This window comes from Ambystoma mexicanum, chromosome 1q (assembly GCF_040938575.1).
Source record: "Ambystoma mexicanum isolate Mex_15411 chromosome 1q, UKY_AmexF1_1, whole genome shotgun sequence".
Classification (NCBI taxonomy): Eukaryota; Metazoa; Chordata; class Amphibia; order Caudata; family Ambystomatidae; genus Ambystoma; species Ambystoma mexicanum.
Genome location: NC_090922.1, coordinates 1,407,466,517 through 1,407,488,584, shown reverse-complemented (window position 1 = coordinate 1,407,488,584; position 22,068 = coordinate 1,407,466,517). Strand labels below are relative to the sequence as shown.

Here is a 22,068-nt window from a genome sequence, read left to right as displayed (position 1 = left end):
GAACTTTAATACTCACGTGCCATTACTCCTTTCCACATCTAACCCAGTGGGTATTCCGGCACCCTGCAGCCGCTCCGAACTTGTACCTGCAAAATAAAAAGACAGAGCGCATCGTGAAGCAGGCAACAAGTGCTTACTTACGTGCTTCCAGGCGCTTCTATTCATCACACGGGCTCCATCTTCAACTCACTTCAGCCCGTCATCCGCAATCGCCGGAACCCTGCAAAACAAGAAACATCATTACTAAAGACTTTAAAGACATTAGAATTACTCGAAACTTACCGTTCGTGCAGTAAACGACGGACAGCAGTCCTCTGAAGTCGAGGCCTGCTCCCCTTATCCAGTGAAGAAACTGGTTACAGCACCCTGCCTCGAGGCAGATGGAGAGCACGGCGTTCACTTACCTAAGGTGAGAGCGTTAACCTTTGGGGTTCTACAGGAGAAGAGAAAGGGAAGAAGAGAGAGACATTCAATAACCCAGTTCCTTAATCCCATATTTTCTATCTGCAGACATCTTACCCTTCGAGTCAGACATACAGTGCACAGAGGTCCAGCCCAAAGAGCCAGCCGTGTGTTACACATCACCTTTGAAGATACGGTATACGCCCAGTCAAGACCGGCGCCTCTACGGGAATCAGGTGAGCGTAACATCAATTTGTGCCGTGACCAATGTTCTGGCAAGGGTAATGCAGTTTGCAGATGTTAGGAAGGGTCTGCATGGCGTTATCAGCTTGCAGGTATAAGCTGAAACCGCATTAATTTCTCGTGTGAGTGACAGTGGAGTCCAGGTAGATACCAAGTGTTTGTGTCTTTTGAGACGTTGATAATGTTTCCTTCAATGGTGAAGGATTTGAAAGTGGGATTCAGTTTATTAAGTCTAGTGTGTGATCCTAGGATGAGTAGCTCGATTTTCTCATCATTTAGGCACAGCCCATGATGAGCCATCTAAGCCTGGATGATCAAGTAGACATTGAGTGCTTTAGAGTCGACCGCATGGTCCCCAGTAATGGGGATAAGCGTCGTCAGCATAATTGGTGTATGAGACACGTAGTCCGTGAAGGTCACAGTCTGAGAAAGAAAGGCGCCATCAGTTTAAGCAGTTAGAATGCAGATAAGACTAACTTGGAGTTATAGATTTCCCAGTATAGGCTTTGCAGATTTAGTGATTAGCTTATCACAGGATAAGAAAAAAAAGAACCCCTCTCTCTATAGGTTTACCTGTGCTCAACTGTCTAGAGGTGGACTGATGGGAGTGTTGCTGTTAGTTTCCTAAACCGCAGCTGGAGTGGCCTTGAGGTTGAATAAGTGTTGGGATGAAAGGACAGGCAATTTTTTTTTTACCCTCCCCTTAGTTGGAAAAACCTGACCAACTGTATTTTGTTTCTGCTCTTTTTAAAGTCTTGTCAACTTATTTTCCAACCGGCACGCTTCATAATGAGTTTTCTAAAACAAAAATGGCCTGTGTTTCAGGATTAAAGCCTGAGCCTCCTAGCAATGCATGGTGTTTAATCTCTGTTGCCCCTGCAATCTGTCGTTCTACTGTATCGGCTGCATCAAGTGTTTATTTTAATTGCGTTATTTTGTTTCCCTTCAATGGTCTTTTTAAAAGAATGTACATCTGCAGGGTCATGCTTTAGCAAGTCCTCCCTCCGTGCCCTGTTGTATATGGAGATTAGTACTGTTGCCTTTATGATTCTTAGATTGTAAGCGGCATTCATAGCCGCCTTGCTTCCAAAACTGTACATCCGCCTGCTCTCCTTATCTGGGGTATATTCAGTATTGGTCATGGGCGTATTAGTCCTCATCCTAGTGGTAGGAACCACCAGTGAATCGGGTGCTAGTTGAACCTTGATTTATATTTGATCTGAACTGGAAGGTTTGTGTTTCTTCTCCACCATTGAGTTTTATGGAGACTGGTTTTCAAGCGATGGATTGACCCTCCTATGTGATGGCTGACAAGTGGGATGCAATGTGCCACCAGCCTTTTTCTCTTTTGAGACAAAGCCAGTCTTCATTCTCTTCTGTGAAAATCCCACACCTTTCAGCAGCTGTGTAAAAATCCCAAACCTTTCAGCAGCTGTAAGAGGTCTGAAAGAAGGAAATTGTCCTCTGTTGGTGAAGCGGATACCGATTTGACCGAATCCAATTTACCCACCCCACCAAAAGACCTAAAATACATAGCAGCAAAAGTTTGAACCTTTTGTGGTATGTATGTTTTGGTGGTGTAGCTAAAATAAAAAGAAAAAAAAAGAAAACAAGGCTGTGGGGGTGTCCTCCAACACCCCACTCACTATACTTAAAGTATAGTGAGCAGGGTTTCGGGGGAAACCCCCGCCGCTGCCCGACAAAAAAAGAAGGAACCTGCTCTGCCATTCCCGATCACGGAAGTGAAAGGGAACCAGCAACGGAGGGACACCGCGCTTCGTGGTGAAAGGAAAGAAGAGTGGTTGGGGTTGTGGGTTGCGGTGTGGGCAGTGGTTGGGTTTTGGCGTTGTTTTACAACGAATGTCTGCATGAGAAATGTACGAACATTTATGTATATCGTACATTCTCATGTGGTCGTTTCCATTGCTGATCTTTCCGCCACGGTAAAACAACCCCAAGCCAAGGATACTGGCGGTTCACACTCATCTGGGGAAGGCATTAAATATTCATAGGGGTCTAAGGCCTGATTCTCCTTTTGAGAGTTGGTATCACCAGTGTCCTCAAATTCCTCCTATTCAGTCTGGCTTACTGAATGAGATTCCCCTCGATTTTGACAGTGCTTCTTCTCCTGCCCTAGTGACTCTTTGGCTTGAAGTTTTGTGTAAGTTATGACACAGAATCTTTAATTTCCTGTATTGGTCATTCTTTGTTGCTTTTTTATTGCTGGTCGAACTTAGATTTGAGGTTTTTTCCTAAAATAGCAGCAACGATGTCCTAGCCAGCTTTTCCTAGTCTTCCTCCCACTCGCCCTCACGAATTGAAATCTACTAATGCTTTTCGTTTCAGCGTCTTGGTCATGAGTTTTCTCAGCCAGTGTGTGAGAAACGGTAGGTGGTGGTTGTGGTTTTGTCGGCCCTTTATGTGGGGTTGAGTGTTCTTGCTGCCAACCAATGGGGGAAAAACAATCTGGGGAGTTGACGGATGATAGATTCTATGGGTATCTGTACCCGTAGGATGGGGATAATGTGACCGGAACGCTTCAGTCAAAGCCCCTTTTTTTTCCAACTTCGAAAAACAACTGTTCTACTCTGAGCCAAGCCAACCACTAGATGTGGGACTGTGAGAAGATTTTGATTCCAAGCAGATACGTGTTTGAGAGAGGCTATTTACTGGTAAGTGATTTTTGTTTTACAACATGCCTTTTGTCATTTCATGCCAGCAGTGATTCTGAAACATGACTAGCATCTTGCTGCTTCATTGACACTGTGACAATAACCAGACAGTCATGGGTATGCAGAGTAATGAACTTCCTTTTCCTCACGTTTATAGGTGTTAGTGGATGTCCCATGTACCACGGACAGGCACTCTCTCAAGGAAGAAGACAACAATATATTCCACAAGTTGAGAACAAAAGAGCGGCAAATGTTGCCATTGCTGCAAGTGGAACTGCTTGTGTAAGTGGGGGCGTTCAGTTACTTTGTGATGTAAAGGGGAGGGGGCATCTGGCATCAGCCCACCTTTCTGAGAATTTGTAAATTAGCATAGTTGCAAAGTAATTCAGATGCCTTGTTCACATGCAAATACGTTGCTTTTTGTTTGATGATCATGCCCAGGCTTTACAGATGTTTAAAGCTGGCTTTCCACCACCTAGTCAGGTGATAGAAAAATTACGGTCCACACCACAATTCCGGCCCACACCACAATTCCATCAATGGAAGTCTGTTGCACGAATCAGAGGGCCTTTGACCTTTAAATTCTTCCCCACACCAAAGATTGGTGACAGACCTGTGTGCAAAAAATATGAAGGCCCAATGATTCTAACCCCTTCAAGGACGTATGGTAGAAATTATCTCTGTGCCGTCAGTACCTCCAAGCTTTGGGTTGGTTATCAAGTCTTTGCTTTGGATCCTCTCCCTATTAGTTTTGTTCTAACAAAAGCCTAGTATTTCTTCCAATGATGCCCTTGTTAGTTTTCCCTCCCAAAATCTCCTTTTGCTGTTGGGCATTCTTCTTTCTGTGTCAGTGTTCCTGCTCCTGTGTCATTGGTTTTCTCCACTTAACCCTCCTGCTATCCTTCATGAGTTATTTAATCTCATATTCTCAGTGGCCCCATATGGTCTTGGTTCCCTTCTCTCTAGATTAGTCCTCTCCCAAACACTGTGTTGATCGCCAAATGTTTTGTTTGTATTGTCATTAATGATGTAGTCGGGTCATCTGAAGTTGATTTTCCAGCATTGTTTCCAGCATCTGAAGTTGATGTTCAGCATTGAGTCTATTTTTTTTTTCCTTCCTGTCTCGTACCCATTCAATGGAAACGGAGTGTGGAGAATATTGCCATCTTATGCCCTGTCCCTCTGCTGCCCCACGCCTTCTGGAGAAATGCCCCTTAAAACACTGATTTGCGACTTGGGAGCAGTGGACAGAATCTTTACACAATTGTTAAGGAAGGCATTAACCTTAGCACATCGTCATAATTGGTTTAAGATCTAAAGGTCAGAAATAAGGGGGTACATTTTTACTATAGCAGGAACACATTGAAATAAATGAAGCTAAAGAGAAGAGGGAACAAATGTTAAACACAAGGTACCAGGTTTCTAACAAGATGTATGGGCAACATACGCTAGCCAGAGAGCTGGAAGCACCATGGAAAAAATAACCGATGGCCTTTTAAAAAGCAAAATATTGTAGGCCACTAATTCCAATAAAGCCAACTGATTTTTGACCTATAAAGCGAAGGTATGTTTCTTCCACAGCTTAATTAAATATCACCATAGAATAATGCAAACATGGGGGAAGCCAATCTAGCCACCTTGTCTAAATATTATAGTAGTTTTTTATGGATCAGTGTTATGATTTGAAGCAGCATAGGGATATTTTAGTTGTCGTCAAATTACCCAATGTAACAATATGATCATTATGCACTTGAAAGCCTGATCTGAGAGCTCTTGGGTTATAAAATGGATCCCTCCTAAAAAAAACTGTGCATTCGTATGGGTACTCTGCTCTTGGTACATTTTTTTTTTTTTCTTTTAAACAAAAGAACAAACCGCAAGGCTCCCTAATTGGCAAAACATTTTAACGGGTTTCTATTTGCTGGCTCATTGGCACTCACAATGCAAAAAATCTACTGGCTAAGGAACTAGCCATTATGTTCCATGATGTACCTCTCGCTATTGGTTCTCAGTTATGATTCCAGAATTGATTGTAATGTTCTTGCTAATAAAATGACCTCCCACTTACTAAAATTGGCCACATGGACTGGTCATATTTAAAGCTCCTTCTATTTGAATTTGGCCTTGGTTGTAACTTCATGAATTATATACTTACTAATTATAAACGGCCACAAAGGAAGGTCCGAGTTAATGAGACTGCAAAGGGGATCTTCATTGAAGTTCGCCTATTGAATTGAACCTCTAGCCGAAAATGACACTTGATGGGAGAGATTCCATCTACTTTAAAAAAATTGACACTATTTACTGATAACATCTTTATACAAATTCAAGTTCATCCATCTCCCAGTATTCATGAACCCGAGGAATGTTATTTAGTTTCTGGATTAAAAGAGCTTTTAAACATCTAAAGGGAGTAGGAAAACACATTAGGCTACCTAAGATTAAGTGCGAATGTGAAAGGTCTGTAATTGGGCAATATACCTGATCTGCAAGGGCCTTATCGACGGGATCCGGTGCCGCTACAAGGTCGGATCAGGTATTATTGCTGTTGGCACCCCGGGTTGCCAACCTGGTAACCCTGTATGCTGACAGCAATTTATTTTGTATGAATGAACGGGCTGCGTCATGGAGTCCTGTTAATTCATACAGAAAATTGACTCAAGGTGGCTGTCACGGAGATGGAAGACTGGGCTCCAAGCGGAGCCCCTCCTCCATTTCCATTGTGTCCAGAAGGAAGACTGAGTGGCGGCAGGGCCGCCACAGCCACTGACAATCAGGTAAGTGGGGGGGGGGGGGGTGTAGTGGGAGGGGTATGGAAAATTTGAATGCGGGGGGAGATTGGGTGGGGGCAGCAGCCATCAGGTTGCTTGAAACGCATGCTTGGATCAGTAGATTCAGCCCGCGATACTAACAACCTGATTGGTTGCTCCCTCTGCACCGGGTGCTATTTCTAAATATTTTGGGTTGTCCTATTTCACATAGTCTACTTTCATATTTTAGGTGGAATGGTGGCTTTCAAACTTGTATAAACTCACCATATCTTTGCTGTTTTCCAACCACAGGGATGTCTTGCTATACTTAACTCCTAGTAAGAATTAAACCTGTATGCAGTTGTCTCTGCATATTTGAGATTTCTTTGATTTGAAAAAGCTATGTATAAGATAGCACTGCCCTATAATATATGGACCCTTATCTTGTGTGAAAAGCAAAGCTTGTATTTGAGCTAAATGGCATACCCACATTGCATAGGTCATGTCGTTCTGAACTGGAGGTGAACTTTCAGTGATGGCAACTGGGTGGCGATGTTGTATGCGTGATTTAGCTGTAATGGATTATTCTACTTCTGTATCCTTCGTGACCGCCTAATCAGCTGTGCATAATATCTGGGATTGCCATTGTGTATGTTTGCCCAGGAAAGTTTGAATGTGAAGCCCCTCAATGATTGGGTAGCTGCAAAATATTTGACGGTAAGTAAGGTTGCAATTCGATGCTGCATAAACACAGTTCAATAATTCTGTGATGGGGCATCTGCGCCTCAACTGTCAATAGCTGGGACAAATTCCAAGCATTTTGAAGCAAAAAGACTAGGATCCTGTAGAAGCTCTGCTGGAGTTATCTGCGAATTCAAGCCTTTGCAATGGCTGGAAATAACCATGAGCTGGAGGCTTATAGGAGACACTCCCAGGCCACAGCAATGGCATCAAGCATCATCGTCTCTTCCACCCCACTCACAATCCAGGACGCAGATGCTAAAGCCGGGCCTGAACTTGTCCAGGACCTGTGACCTCACCTCTGACCCCCAGTGGGATGCCGGCTATCGCAATTTGTCGATCAGTGGCGGACGATCTCCACAAATAAATGGGTGCTCGATGTCTTTTAGCAGGGGCACGCTCTGGAATTCCAGGACAAATCAACCCTCACATCCCTCCCGTCGCATAACAAGAACTGCACGCAGTGAAGCTGCTAAAGGAGGTTAAAGTCAGGGCAAATAGAACCAGGTCCTTGGTGGCCCCGTGAGTGTACTCAAGGTACTTTCTGGTAAAGAAGTCATGGGCTTGGTGACCATTTCTGGACTTGCGACGCCTCAACAAGTTCATCAAGTCACAAAAGTGGAGGATGGTCACGTTGCAGCACATTCTTGATCAGCTTGAGGAAGGGGATTGCCTAGTGAGCCTCCACTTGGCGGGTGCTTATGGCCACATCCCCATTCATCACAAACACCAGAAGTTCATGCGTTTTGGCGTTCAAGGGCACAATTACCGTTTCAAGCCCCTGCCCTTCAGCCTGATGTCGGCATCAAGGGTATTCACCAAATGCTTGGTCACGGTGGCAGTGCATCTGTGCTGCAAAGGAATCCAGGTCTTCCATTACCTGGAGGATTGGCTCATTGGATCCCGTTCTCACGCACTGGCAGTCCAGCACACCCCAAAGACCATCCTCACTTTGCTAGGAGTCCCGATTAAACTAAACTATCGGAAGTCCTGCATAGTGCCATCTCAGAGCACACTATTCCTGGGTGCCCAGCTCAACCTACTTTTGTGTCTAGTGACTCCCTCGGAAGTTAGGGTGAAGGCCATCCTGGTGACGGTCCACCGGCTATCGGCAGTGTCCGTTAAAACAGTTTGGTCTATCAAGTCCCTGCTAGGGATGATATCCTCCTACATCCATCTAGTCCTATTTTGCAGACTACAGAGGAGACCCCCCCCCCACCCCTTCAGGAATTTCTGGGTGTCAGATTGCAGCAAGTCACTTGCATGTGGACTGTCAAGATTGCCCTCAACCGGGCATTCCGTCAAACAGCCACCAAAGTGAATTGTCAAATATTTGCCAGCAGGTTTCCTCAGCCCAGGAGTCTGGCCCCCCCTCTATGCTTGCCTTCTACAAACACAAGTGGAAGTACTTCAGGGTGTGGTGGCGACCACAGGAGATTTCTCTGCTCAGCGTGACGGCGCCACAGCTTATTCTGTACCTTCTCCAAGGCTGGCCTTCCCCCACGCATCTATCAAGATACATTGGGTGCCATATACCAATACACCTGGACTCCAGGCAAGCTCTCCCTATGGTCGCACTAGCTTCTTAAGGAGTTCCTCAAGAGCCTCTTCAGTACATTCTTTCCGTGTTGCCCCGGTGTGGGAGCTAAACATGGTACTGTTGAGAGTGATGGAGCCTCCGTCTGAACCACTGCATTGATCCCCTTTGAAGTTCCTGTCATGAAAGACTGCCTTCTGGTAGCGATCATCTCGGCCAGGCAGGTTAGGGAAATGCAGGCTCTTTCCTGTAAAACACCATATTTATTGTTCTACTCGGGTAATGTGGTTTTGCGAACTCATCCCTGCGTTCTGCTAAAGCTACCGTCGGACTCATCTAAATGAGCCTTTGGTTCTACCAGTTTTCTTTGCGTATCCTTCACTTGCTGAAAGGGTGTTGCATCCCCTGGACCATGTGTGTCCCCTGAAGTTTTATGTTGCACGCACTGAAGACTTTCGAAGGACTTCTCAGCTTTTCGTTAATTTTGGACCTGTGGGACATGGTATCAGGTAATATTACCCCCACCAATAATATCGCCATATATATATGGTTGTGGGGAAGGTCATAGGCTATATTATTGCTGGGGATAATTTATGAGCTAAATGGGACTGGGGGTTGCGGAGGGTGTCCCCCGCAGGTTCCATAGCTTAATATTGCCTCAAATATGGCGATATTTTTGCGGGGATATTAACACATGGAACCATGGGACATGGGAAGGCCCTGTCTAAGACTTCCATCTCCAGGTGGATCTCTGGCTGTATCATGCATTGCCATCGTGTGGCCAACAGACCGCTTCCAGGCTGTCCGAGAGCCCCTACCACCGGAGCCATCGCAGCAACAACAGCGTTTCTCTCTGGTGTTCCCCTGCTCAAAATCTGTAGGGTTGCTACGTGGAGGTCTACCCACACCTTCACAAGATTCTACTTTGTCCACAGATTCCAAAGGGGGAGGGGGGAGTCCTGGGCCGGCCAAGTGGTACTACATAACCTGTTTGAAGTGATTCTGTTCCAGGGGTAAGTGTGTTGCTTTTGTGAGCCTTCCCGTGGTTGTGTATATGTACTGCTGTGCAATTGTATCCATGAGCATGTGAATCCATGGAAGACCCCATGCTAGAGAAGGAACACGTTACTTACCTGTAACTCATGTTGGGTCTTGCATGGATTCACATGCAAACCCTCCCTCCTTTCCTTCTCGGGCTCTTCTTGGTTCATACTGCCACTTTACGTGAGCAACCAAATCTGAAGATTGCCACAAGGGGTGGAGTTTAGGAGGACGAGTCTCATTGGCTGGGGGCATTAGGACCCAAAGTGACACTGATAGGCTAAAGAGACGAGCAGTTTTACCTTCTAGCTAAACTGCTTTAAATTTACAGAGGCTTCCCAGCCTAACGGCGAGGAATATTTATGAGCATGTGAATCCATGCAAGAACGATGGTGCAGAATAAGAGTTAAAGGTCAGTAACTTGTTCCTTATATGTAGGCATATTCTCTCTGGAGTTTATAAACTGATGGTCCTGCCGTCGGTCACGTTTAGCCCCACCGGTTCTGCACACTGATAATTCCATAGTGATATAAAAACCTGTCGCCCAAGTTGAACTTCTGTGTAATTGAGTGCACGCAGCATGCTGAGTCGCCTCTTAATGGCATTCACCAATGGTAGGAAGAATGTTCTACTGAAGGTGGTAGTTCTTGAGGTGCAGAGCTTTTAAAAATGCACTAGTGCATGTGAATAAAAGGTCTGAATTCTAGTGCAAGAGTTCCATTGATGCTGTCCCCTGATGGAAAAGTACCACCCAACCTACGTAGAGCAGCATGCACTAAACACACTCTGGACAGAGTCTAAGATATTAACTGGGAGGAACATATTTATGGATTTTGTCAAAGAAATTTTGGATCAACATTCCATAAGAAATGGCAACAGCACATGACCTTAAAGAATATTCTGTCTTTATTTTCAGCAAAGAGAGATCTGCATCTTGTAATGATGTGATCTCTAGAGGACTGGGGCAGACTGAGCTTAACAGCAGCATTGTGGGTGATTTGTAGCCTGTATTTATAGGAGCATGAAAATCGGACATTTTAAATTTCTGTGGTCTGACAGGAGTTGAGAAAGATACCCACCACAATGGCCCTATCATCCAGAGAGGGACAAAAGGAAGGAAATGACATAGTTCACCCGGGTCGGAAAAATGTCTTTTTCACATTGAGGATCACTGTACTGTCCAGTAAGACTGAGATAACATGAAGGAGCAGTGGCTGCGGGAATGCCAGCGAGAAAGAGAAATTGGAAGGTCATCATGGGGTTCCATTTGATCTAGGAGCAGATTCTCAGTTTAAACTTAATTACGTTGTAACCAGATGGCCCTCATTTAATTTTGGATGGTATCTAGAAAGTGCTGCAACTCTGCTAATTGCTCCCCATCAGTTGGTTTAGAAAGACTGATGTATAGTTGAGTATCATCTGCATTTGCGTGATCTGCTACCTTATGCCTTTGAATGAGTTTGGTGATGGGTTCATATATCGATTGAATAGTAGGGGCGAAATGGGAGGACCCTGACGGACACTGTAGTTGGATGGTATCGTTTTGAAATGACCATCTGCAATGACCATGTTCTGGGTTTTCAGATTATTAGTCTAGCAAAGGGGCCTTGTTTTATTTATTGTGCATTGGTAAGGCGCTTACACATCAAGTAAATTGTGTTTCAAAGTGCTCTCAGGGCAACAGGGAGGGAACGTGGGAATAAAGGAAAATATAACCATGAGAGAGAGGCGGTCCCATTGGGGGGGGTCTCAGCGACTGTGCGGTTTAACAGAGGAGTGAGGGAGCGTGGGGGGCATGGGGAAGGGGGGGTTGTGAGGAGGTGAAAATGAGTCTTGCGGAATTTTAGGCGATACGGCTCAAGAGAAAGGGAAGAGATTGTCCACCTGCTCGCTGTTTAATTCACTTGAAGGGCAGAGAGTTGGTGCCAAGTAAAGCTCTGGAGGGAGTTGATTTAGTGAGAGCCAGTTGTAGATAGTGTGCCCCAGACAGCCTTATGGATGATTCAGAGGGTTTCGAATTTGGTCCTTGCAGCAACTGGGAACCAGTGGAGAGGTATTTCATCACTGAAAACAATACTGCCAAACTGCAGACGCTCTCTCTGCTGCTTGCTGACTTAACCGTGAACACTTATCAAATGTCTTATATTGCTTTAGAATAAACCAGACTATGGAACGTTTCAAGAGAATACACTTGCTTAATTACTTAAGTCCCTACATGTCCTGGTTAACCGCTGAACTCGCCTGGTGACCCCAACCAGTAGACCGAAAGACCATTGAACTAAATCTATTTTAGAAAGTTACTTCTCTTTAATGTTGCATTGTAAGGCTTCATCCAGGGGGAGGGGGAGAGTACCCCTCTCAGCCAGGAAATTAAGGTAGAAATAAAAATCAGCCCCCCTCATGTCCAACCACCCCACCCCCCCACCCCCTTCAGGTAGATGCTCTGCGCACCAGAGCAGCAAGGAAACCCCACTTCGTGAGCATGGCTGAGTCTGCTGGCAAGCTCAGAGTTAAGACTCTGACGACCCGACATTATTTCAAGGGTTTTATTTAAATCTACAAGCAAAAGGCCCAAACTTTAACAAAAGGAAGTCCAAGGTTGCTAGTCAGGATGTCCGAAATCATTTTTAAAAATCCTCTCTTCAGAGTCCCACTCTAACATAACCACGTTCCTATTTTCTAAAAGAAAACAACCAAAAGAAAGACTTTGTAGAACTCTGGAAGGGATGGATGCGGACCTCTGGCCACAGCCCTGTGTCTTTTTAGTATACGCCTTTGCCCATAGTTCATGAAAGATGGTTCTTAGTGGGCTGGAAGGTTGTCCAGGTCTCTTCCCCTTCTGGGAATCTTCATAATCCCCGCCCTGGGGTGGCTGCAGCCTCTCCAGACTCTGGGGCTTGCTCAGTGTTTGTGTATTGCAGACTCCTTACCTTCTTGCTCCCCTGCTCTGAGGTATGCTTCTTTCTCCTTCACCCGTTTCCCCCTCCAGTTGAGCCACTGCATACCTAAATGCCTCGAGCAGTGCTCCTTGGGAGGTGGGCTGTGGAGATTGGTCGTCTCTCCTCTCACAGTGGAGTCGCTTATGTGACTTATCAGCTGTGCTCCGTGTTGGCCTGCCAAGAGACTCATTCTCTGAGCTCAGTTGGGGAAGAGTGGCTTATGCTACTACTCTGCTGGGCCGTGTGCTGCCCTACATAGAATCTGTTTCTGTGGACTGCGTCTCACTACACTCTCTTGGTGCGCGTTGTGGTCCTGCCAACTGACGCTAACGTTTTCTGTCTTTGGCGCAGTAATGCTGTCGGACTACTCAACCTCCTCTGTGATTGGGTGTCCAAGGACAGTCCTCCAGTGGGCTGGTTCACTTGTGCCGCCTTATTTTTCACCGGAGATTGGTCATACAGAGTCAGACATTAGTAAAGGGTGTACATGTTCATTGCAATGGCCACCCCCTACGAAGGTATTCGTGCCTGAGGATGGGAGAATAGTGACTTGTACTCCTTTTGGAGTCTCTATCCTTCAAGGGGGAGTCACCCCCAGAGGGATCCAGCGTACTCTGCCTCCTAAGTGGTAAGTGTAGCAGGCTCAGCTCCCTGGTCCCAAAGGGGGTTGCTCCCCTTTGGGAAGAGGTTACTATATCCCTAGACTCGTCACACCTGGTAACCTTAATTAAAGTCACATAGACCAAAATGGACCGAGAGGTAAGTGCAGGATGACCTTGCTTCAAACTTAATGAAATGGTCCAGGGGAAGGGGCCCCCAAACCACAAACTGGGACAGTGAACGTGCTACACTGCCAGAATCCGAGTGATTTGCCCGCGGCTGAAATTACTGCGGACAAATCGTTCGCACGAGAAAGGTGCAAGCTTCCAAAAGTTTGCACCTTTCTCATGCAAACACACTTACGTGCTATGGGGGCTACAGCGGTGTCCCCCGCAACCCCCGGTCACTATACTGTAAAGTATAGTGAGCGGGGAGTTGCGGGGGACACCCCTGCAGTCTTTTTTTTTTTAATTTTATTTTTTATACTTAGCAGTATAGGTTATCACCAAAGATTCGAACCTTTGGTAGCATTTTTAGGACTTTTAGACCATGCGATCTTTTGCATGCAGTCAAAACCACCTAAACCACACTGCCATGGTCATTGCACTGCATGCCTGTGTGGACACAGTGGCTGGGGCTTAGCACCACCCCATACCCCCCTCCTTTTCAAAACCTTTCCCTGTACATACACATCCTGGGGAGGGAGAGCGGGCACAGATTGGTTAGGCAAAGATGACCACTCCCCACAGAAGGAGGTATACTTTAAAGCAGGGACATGGAGTAGGAACCGTGGGTTTTTTGGGTGAGGTCCGAGGTGGATGACCAGCAGGAGGAAGGAAGGGGCGGTAGATTGTGGAGGAGATTGTTGGCGCGGGCGAGGTTTTGGCTTAAGATGGAAAGTGGTTTTGCAATTCGAGTGTGCCTGTTTGTGTGGCAAGTGAGTAGAAGGAGTTGTGTAAGCAGTGAATAAGAAGGCGATGATACTGGGTAAAAGGATGGCGTGTCAGTAGTAGGAGAAGGAGAGGAGTAGTATTGGAATGGTAATATCAATGAGGAGGAGGAGGAGGAGGAGGAGGAGGAGGAGGAGGGAAGAGGACGATTTAGACAGTTGGGGGGGGGGGGGGTCAACCTTCATAAGCACTAACCAGGGGTTATGGATACCTGGGTTAGTGAGAATTGTGGCAAGACTAGAGATGGGGGTGGCTCTAAGTCCCACAAAGAAAATACCCCTTGATCTGTCTCATGCTGTTTTCTGTGCCATCTTGACACTTGCCTTTTTTTTTTTTTTTTTTTTTTGCACAGTAAGTTGGAAAATATTTTGACTAATGTATTGGGCGAAGTTCCTTATTGAATGCTGTAAAATGTTCTACTTAACCAGGCTAATCCATTCCTGAAGAATGTTTAATTGGCTGCTTAACCACATTTACCACTATGAGAACATTTTTTGTCTACATGTTGGTCTCGCTCACCCGGAACACATGGGCAGAGGGGTACCCTCCGGAAAGTAGAATGTTTTGTGGGGGGGGGGTTTTTGCTATAGCTCTACTGCATTAATCGGCTTATTCTACAGGGAACCATTTATTCAGCTAAAAGATGGTGACTTGTTCATCTCAAATCTGTCCACCCCTATTCCCTATTGTTCTGTGATTAGTGCCTGCATCCCTATCAATGAACTGATTTGGCACACTTGCATTTTTGCAACTTACTTGAACTGAGAGTATTTAAATAAATTGGCATTAATTGAACCTCTTGCATATTCTCCTTTCAGGTCTGGAATCCGCGCTGCAAGGCCCGGTGGCAGTGTTGTCTACTCCACGTGCTCCCTCTCCCAGCTGCAAAACGAGTGTGTGGTTGAGAGAGCAGCCGAAGTCATGTCCAGCAACCATGACATCCAGGTGCAAGTGGAGGACCTGAGCCCCCTTCGTGAACTATACCAGGACACGTTCCGTTTCCACAGGACCTGCCGGGTCGGGGAGCTCATCCTCCCACACCTCACAGCAAACTTTGGACCTATGTACTTTTGCAAATTGCGCAGAATGAACTAGCATGCAATGGGGCATGTGGACAGCGTGAAGGTCATCAGCACAAACTAGTGGTTCCACCATGGGTAAACACCGCCCTGCTGCATTTGACCCCCTCCCCCCCCCTTTTTTTTTGTATAGTGCGGATCGCTTATTGACATCTAGAATACTAGGGTTTGCAAAGATGGGAGTGGACACTATTTCATCCCTTTTAGTGTATATCGGTTCATATGAATAAAAGGACCTCACTCATGAACAATGATGCTAAAAATATCTGGTGTACCCCTGCATGTTATGTTCGAGTTTGCAGCAGCTGGGGCCCAATCGTTAATGGATTATACTGCCACCACTGTGTATAGATCACTCCTTTACTTGACTGAAAGCAAAGTTGCTGACTGCTCCTGAAAGATGGGGAGAAAGAGTACTGGGCGCCCCTTGACTGGGGAAGCAAGTATGAGTCCAGCTTAATGAGTCCTGAAGGAAAGATTACAGCGGAGCCTGATTCTAGAGTGAGAAATGAAGTCCAGCGTCTTTTCCTTTGCTGGCCTAGGGAGATCTTTTCTTTAAACATTGTGACCTCCTATTTACCTTTTGCACAAGGTGGAAGAGCGCACTGGGGGATGCTGCCTTGATGACCTTATTCAGGTTTGCATGGAACATCTACCAGTCTCATAAATTGCACAAGCGAGTTCAAAGGCATTGGCCACAAAGTTCAGAACGAGGTGGTTATTCCGTTTTTTATTTTTTAACATAACGTGATAATTGGTGGAATTCTTTTCAGAGACCCAACAGCAGCATTTATCCTGCAGTAATCCACCGCAGAAGTACCCGTGCGGATGGTCGCGAAGGGTCGTTTCATTCGTGGCGCTGTTCATTAAAGAATCCATGCTTATTCCGTCTTCTTCAAAGGATGGAATGGTTATTACGCTATTGCATGCTTCCGTCTACAATCTAGCAGGACAATATTAGCCCCTCCTTTGTGTACAGTACATTATTTTGATAAGGCTCTGATTGTACAAGTCAGTAACTCAAACAGATTGAAAGCAAACCCACACAATGGACGGCTAAGATTGGAAAGCTGATTTCTAGGGAAGAGTGGATAAAATGGGAATGACCCCCAGTTAGCATGAAAGCGCATAAATTGGTGGTGTAAGCACTAGTTGCAATGTTCGGGGGGCAAAGAATACCTTGCATTGTCAGCTTGTGGCTGTGCGTTCCACCCTTCCAGCGGTTACACCCAGATCGTCAAAGGCCATTGGTTCAGTTGCCTCGTTTTGATGTTATTTTTGATATCATTAATAACATGAATCATTGCTAATTTTGGATTATCATTGCACTAGCCTTTGGCAGTAACAATAGCATGGACGTGGATATTACATCATCTTTGTTACTATGATCAATTATCATTCATTTTTGATGTGCTGCTGTTAAGTTAAAAAGGCTATTACTAATGAGAAATTGTTAATGCTAAAGTTAAAATATACCATATTCTAAGCTAATAAGGGAGACCTCTTTGGGTTTAGGGGGAGTGCTCGGGCAGGAATATAGATGTCAATGCCAGAAGGGAAATGTGTTGCAAAAAAGGTAAATGTATCGCACTTTAAAAAAAAATGCTCCCTTATAAACTGCCAGTTTCTCCCAAAAACCTAGATTTTACTAGTGCTCAGGCAAGCAAATCGTTCTCTTTCCAGGTATTCTATGCTGTGCCACCCTGAGGGACATCTTCCTGAGATACTGCCAGGCTTTCAAGAATGATGCCAGTAGGATCCTGTAGTCTCATGATGTTAAATATGCCCACCAGATCCTAGCAATTGCACTTAAATCGGGCACACTGCAGGGGGTGTCACCCCAGATGCAACGAAACAGGCAGTCACCGTATGTTTACATGCAACATATGTTGAAAGTTGCTTAATGTAATATATTTAATGTAATATCTGGTAGAGACTATGTGTTTGCTTAAACGGGCAGAACAATGTAACATGGTTATAGTGCAGTGGGTGAATGCAGCTGTTTTTGTGCAGTTTCAGACTTCTGAGAGTGAGCAATGGCAAAAGCAAAGCTCTCAAGTAGCCCACCCTGGCTTTGCAAATTGCTGGATTTGTGCTCTGTATGGTTGTTCACTGTTTATTATAAATGCAGCACTACGAGTCATAGAATGCAAAGGCAAACAGCAGTGCACGAGTTACTCACCCCAGGCAACTTGAGTATTAACAAATGCTCTTGGATGATGTAAGGGCTGATCAACGTTCTATTGAGGGTGCAATCATAATCTCTAAACCAATAGAGGTGAACTATTTTTAAAAGGGTGATAATGTGTTGGGAGAGTGAGTACCACGAAGTACCTGGAGGCCTGTGACTTGCTAGGATGTACGAGTTGCTTCCCAACATTGACACGCTTCACATTAGGCGTTTAGAGGTGTTCCCGGAAGTCATGGGAGAGAGCAATCACCACCTAATGATTGCTCCATCGGGAAGACCTCTTCACCCCTCTTTGGCACCAAAAAAATGTCCCTGCCATTTAAAGAGTGACAAACGCATAACAAACTGCTGGGATGGTGTACTGATGATAGAGTTAAAAAGAAGAAATAGTCGGAAGCTCAGCATGGGTAGAGTAGTTTGCTGGAAGCGAACTAGAAGAGAAGCAGAGTAGGCTTGAAGAAGGAACAAGAAGATGAGTCCGAGTGTAAGCGGGGGTGGGGGCCGTCGGGCAGGCTAGGTGTATGTGTGCCCCACAATTTATCTGGTGACTATCCTAATTATGAACCCTCCTAAGATCTGCATTGCTGAGGCATTAACTGGTTGTACCACATTATTGGGTCGTTTGGGGCTGTACTGGGAACTCGATGCCAGAAACTGCACATGCAAGGCTGTACCTTACATGTATTGTTAATTGGGTTTTACTGTTCATTTGGTTCCGTTAGGCATGGCTTCGGTACATTGCCACGGTGTGTGACTGGATGCTGCATACTTCCTACACACGTTAATTTTACCGACTTTATTATTTTAATTCTTATTGATTTTCTTTATATTAATTTCCTTGTACACCGGCACTGTTGCTAGGACTGATGTTGTCTGGCCTCCCAAGGACTGAGGCTAGCACTCGGACATTCAGTCCTTTTTTAAATTCTATCCACCAGTCACTCTCAGAAGCGGCCCCATCTCTTTGCCTAGCTGCAAGGGACGGGGATTGGCTAAGGTTGTATCGTGTGCTTATACCGTAACCCAGGGAACAGACGGCGTAGCTGTTGTGCGCAGCTGGAAAGAGCCTGTCGTGCCTAAGTTTAACCCGTCTGTGCAGCCAGGGCCAGCGACGGGCTGGGCCAGCAGTATAATATGGGGATAACGCGACAGAACATACTTGATCTGGCACCATCTGCAACTAAGTTCCCGTTGGGTTAAGGCTGGTCTTCAACTATTGACCCACGATCTTCAATGGATGGTAAGTGTGCCCTGATGGTTTTCCTATTAAACACCAGATCGCTGCTGACTCATGCATCCTCCATTAATGATCTGTTGAAAGATTGCACACCTGATGTGCTTTGTTTATCTGAAACATGGCTGACAGAGGTGCCTGCGCCAATGTTGGCACAAGCCTTGCCCCAGGATATAAAATGTCACCTTGATCGAGTTTCACTGCACTCTGGTGGAGGTGTAGCTCTGATCCATGAATTTATGCATTTTGTTTCTGTGATTCCATCTACCCATGTGGTGGCTATGGAAGCTCTGCTGGTTAGGCTAGCAATCTCAGCCTGATGTACTTTTTTTTTTAAGGATCTATAGACCACCCGAGCGTCTCGTGGGTTTTTTAAATCCTTTTCTTGATCTGGTTGTTGAACTTCAGGTCAAGTTTGGATATCCGGTGGTGTTTGGCGATTTTATATTTTAAAATGAATCCACTGCTTGTCCCCATTCTTGGTCAATTCTTTCACAGTATCTCCAACTTGGGTCACCACCAAATTATTACGGAACCAACACGTCCTTGGTAATACTTTGGACTTGGTGTTTGGCAGGGACTCTCTGCTCCGTGCGCTCCCAGTGGAAGCTTTGTGGTCAGATCACTATTTGGTCGCCTTTTTGTGCTTAATCTTCCAGGCCCCCTGCCTAAGATTGCTTCCCCATTAGCCATGCAACGTTACTGGAGCTCAGCGAACCTTGATGCCCTCATAGCTATATTGAATACCAAGTGTGTCTCATCCCTCCATAGTTGATTTAGCTTTTTTGACGTATAAGAGCCTGCAGCTGACCCTGTGGCTCCTTCTAAGCCTACTAAACAGCAGAGTCTGCCCTCTGAGCCCTGGTTCTCAGATGAGCTCAACACTGCCCGCCTTTACCTTCGGCAGCGTTAGCGGAAGTGGCACCGCTCCTACGGCAGTGCAGAAAGATCAGCCAATAGGCAGTGTGCTAGTAACTATCATGCTGCTATTGTGAAAGCGAAACGGGTGTTCCTTTCCCAGAAAATTGATAAAGCCCTGAATCAATCTAGAGAATTATTCTCTGTGGTAAAATCACTGTCCTCTGGGCCTAATATTACCACTTCAATTACTCCTACTCAAGAACTTTACAACTCCTCATCTAGGTTCTTCGTTACCAAGATCGAGATCAGTCTGACATATTTGTTCGGCCAGTCAGGCCAACGCACTAGTAGCCCTTGTTTCCACTGTTGTTGGGACTGATTTTCCATTTAGGTGGTCCATTTTTCCTTGTTTTTCAGAGGTAGAGGTGAGTAAACTAGTGGAAGAGAAATTATAGATATGCTTGAACATCCACGCTCTCCAAGCAGCCCAGTGGTTAGCAGTCTTGGCAGCACTGATTTAGGTGCTTTTTGCAATCTTCCCTCTTGGAAAAGAGAAGGGCCAGAATGCACTGAGCAAGGTAACCTATCAACATTGCCCCTAGGCTATCTTCCTGTATCGGGAGGATAGCCTAGGCGCAATGTGCTCGCCTTGGAAACAAGACGACATGGAGCAACACAGGTTCGATCCCCGGGTCTGGATTTAGAAACCTCTGGGTATTAAGCGCGTTATAAATAACCTATCATATCAATATAGTTGACTACATCTAAGACAGTCGCATTCTTGGTAGCTGTGAGCATGTGTCTCTGCTGCAATATAGTGAATTTCCCTGGAGATCTGGCTCCAGAGAGGAAGGGTCAGTTCCAATCTGGGATTGCAGACCCCAAATCACTCACCCCGGAATGCGTGATGCTGCATCAGGCCATGTGAACACAACGACAAGAGGCTTGTGCATCAGTCTTGATGTCTGAAAGGGCACATGCATGAAGGGTATCAAGCTCATGGGAAGACACAAGGCGAGAGCCCTCCGCTTTGATGACCTGCAGCTGTTTCACTGTCAACTAATGAACTGCGGACCAGAGGAAACTGGTACAAACGAGGCAAAATCACTGGCTGCAATAGTGCCATAAAAGCCTCCACATAAAGGCTAGTAGAAGGATCGCGTGCTTCAAATCCTACTTTACAAAACAGGCAGGACCACAAGGATGCTCCATCTGGTTGTCGGCAATGGAAAAGGCAGCAGACCAAACAAAGATGTAATTTCATCAGAGCACAGGAGTGCTACTGAGAAACTTGATGTTTGACAACCCCCTCCAGGTCCAAGAGAACGCAAACCCAGTGCAGGTTTCTCCATGCAGTGGTGGCAGTGTGGTGAAACCAGGCCTGTGGTGACTATGCAGAGAGTGCAAACTCCCATTGAACCCATCCCCCACCATTGCCTGTCAATTTTCACTGAATATAAGAGGGAAAGTAAAGAAGCTTCTGGAGATGTCGGCTATAGACGTGCCAGGGGCACACCCTTTCGATGGCTTTGACTGTTTCGCCATTCCCAAGAATGACATGGCAGTCCTCTGAACAATCTTGAACCTCTCGGACTTCAACCAAGTTCCTCCCTGAAGAGAGATTCAAGGTGGTTATTTTGGCACAGGTTATTTTCTTTGTCGAAATGGGTGTTTGGATGTTTGCACTGTGAGTCTACAGGATATGCATACAAATCCTCATTTGGCAATCATATTGACTTTTACTGAAGTTTTCCTTAACAAGCTAGAATTTCCAAATACATCTACCTTGCTAACTTGATCTCTCGCTACACTCCTCTGTGCTCCCTCTGCTCTAGAATACGCCCTAATCTCTCAGTACACTAACATCCTCTCACTTCCACATCTCCTCCCTTCTGGCCTTGCACCACTGGAACTCCCTCCCATCCCATATGAAAAATAATTCTACTAATTGCTCCTAAAAATGTTCATTCAAAATTCCCTCTCCTAATTCGAGAAGGACCCCCTCACTGAACAGCCTGGAGGAAAACCTTTTCATGATGTGTAACATGTATATAACCAGCTCCCTTCCACTATCTGTTATGGAATATCTGTTTGGTCCCCCTGTAAATGTCTCTGGTCAATTGCTGTCTATCCCCCTTCTAATGTATGGCCTGAATTTTCCAGCTTACTGGTTTTGTCCAAAATACCCATCACCCTCATTTCAATAAAATGTTACCTCTGTTTGGGTATGATTTGGAATTTGAGATGAGTAAAATGTAGTGGTCTCTTAGTAACCTGGTCATATCTTTCCGAGCTATTCTGTGAAAGTCTAATGTATGGGGCGAATACTACTGTTAAGTAAACTTCTTACCATGACTACATTTTCTTTTTCTCCATACTCACATTTAGTTTATCAGTTCTTATCTGGTCCGATAGACTTTGTGTCCTCAGTAATGCCTTTTAGTACATCCTTTGTTGAGGGGTCAATCTCCTGTTAAAATCCTAGAAAGATACTTCCATGCGACTGAGCTGGGCTCTTGCTTTGACTTGTAAAATGGTTCCTTTGGGATGAGGTGGCAAGAACTGCCACTGTCAGCCCTCAGGAATAATGCTGGAAGATCGTGTCTGGCTTTTTTTCTAGAGCTGGAGAATATATCTTTACTGACCACTAAGAACACATACTGGTACTGGGACAGTGCCTGCAAGGTTTCCTCTTTACCCACTATACTGGTAAATTCAGAGCCTTTTTTGGGCTTGTGGCAATGTTTTAAGGCTTGGACATAGGGCAGAAAATTCAGATCGCTACATGAGTCTTGGAGAATTTGAAACTTGAAACAAGGTTTCAAACA

General features: G+C 45.4%; 1 protein-coding gene across 3 annotated transcripts in view; it reads left to right on the top strand.

Annotated features, from left to right (window-relative positions):
• Positions 1–21,483, top strand: part of NSUN4 (NOP2/Sun RNA methyltransferase 4) — a 191,307-nt gene extending 169,824 nt beyond the window's left edge. For all 3 annotated transcript variants that reach the window (XM_069642273.1, XM_069642272.1, XM_069642274.1), the window contains 2 exons: positions 3,475–3,599; positions 14,694–21,483. In XM_069642273.1, the coding sequence (XP_069498374.1) occupies positions 3,475–3,599; positions 14,694–14,970 (402 nt within the window). In that variant the 3' untranslated portion in view covers positions 14,971–21,483. The remainder of the gene's footprint in view (positions 1–3,474; positions 3,600–14,693) is intronic.
• The last annotated feature ends 585 nt before the right edge of the window (positions 21,484–22,068 follow it).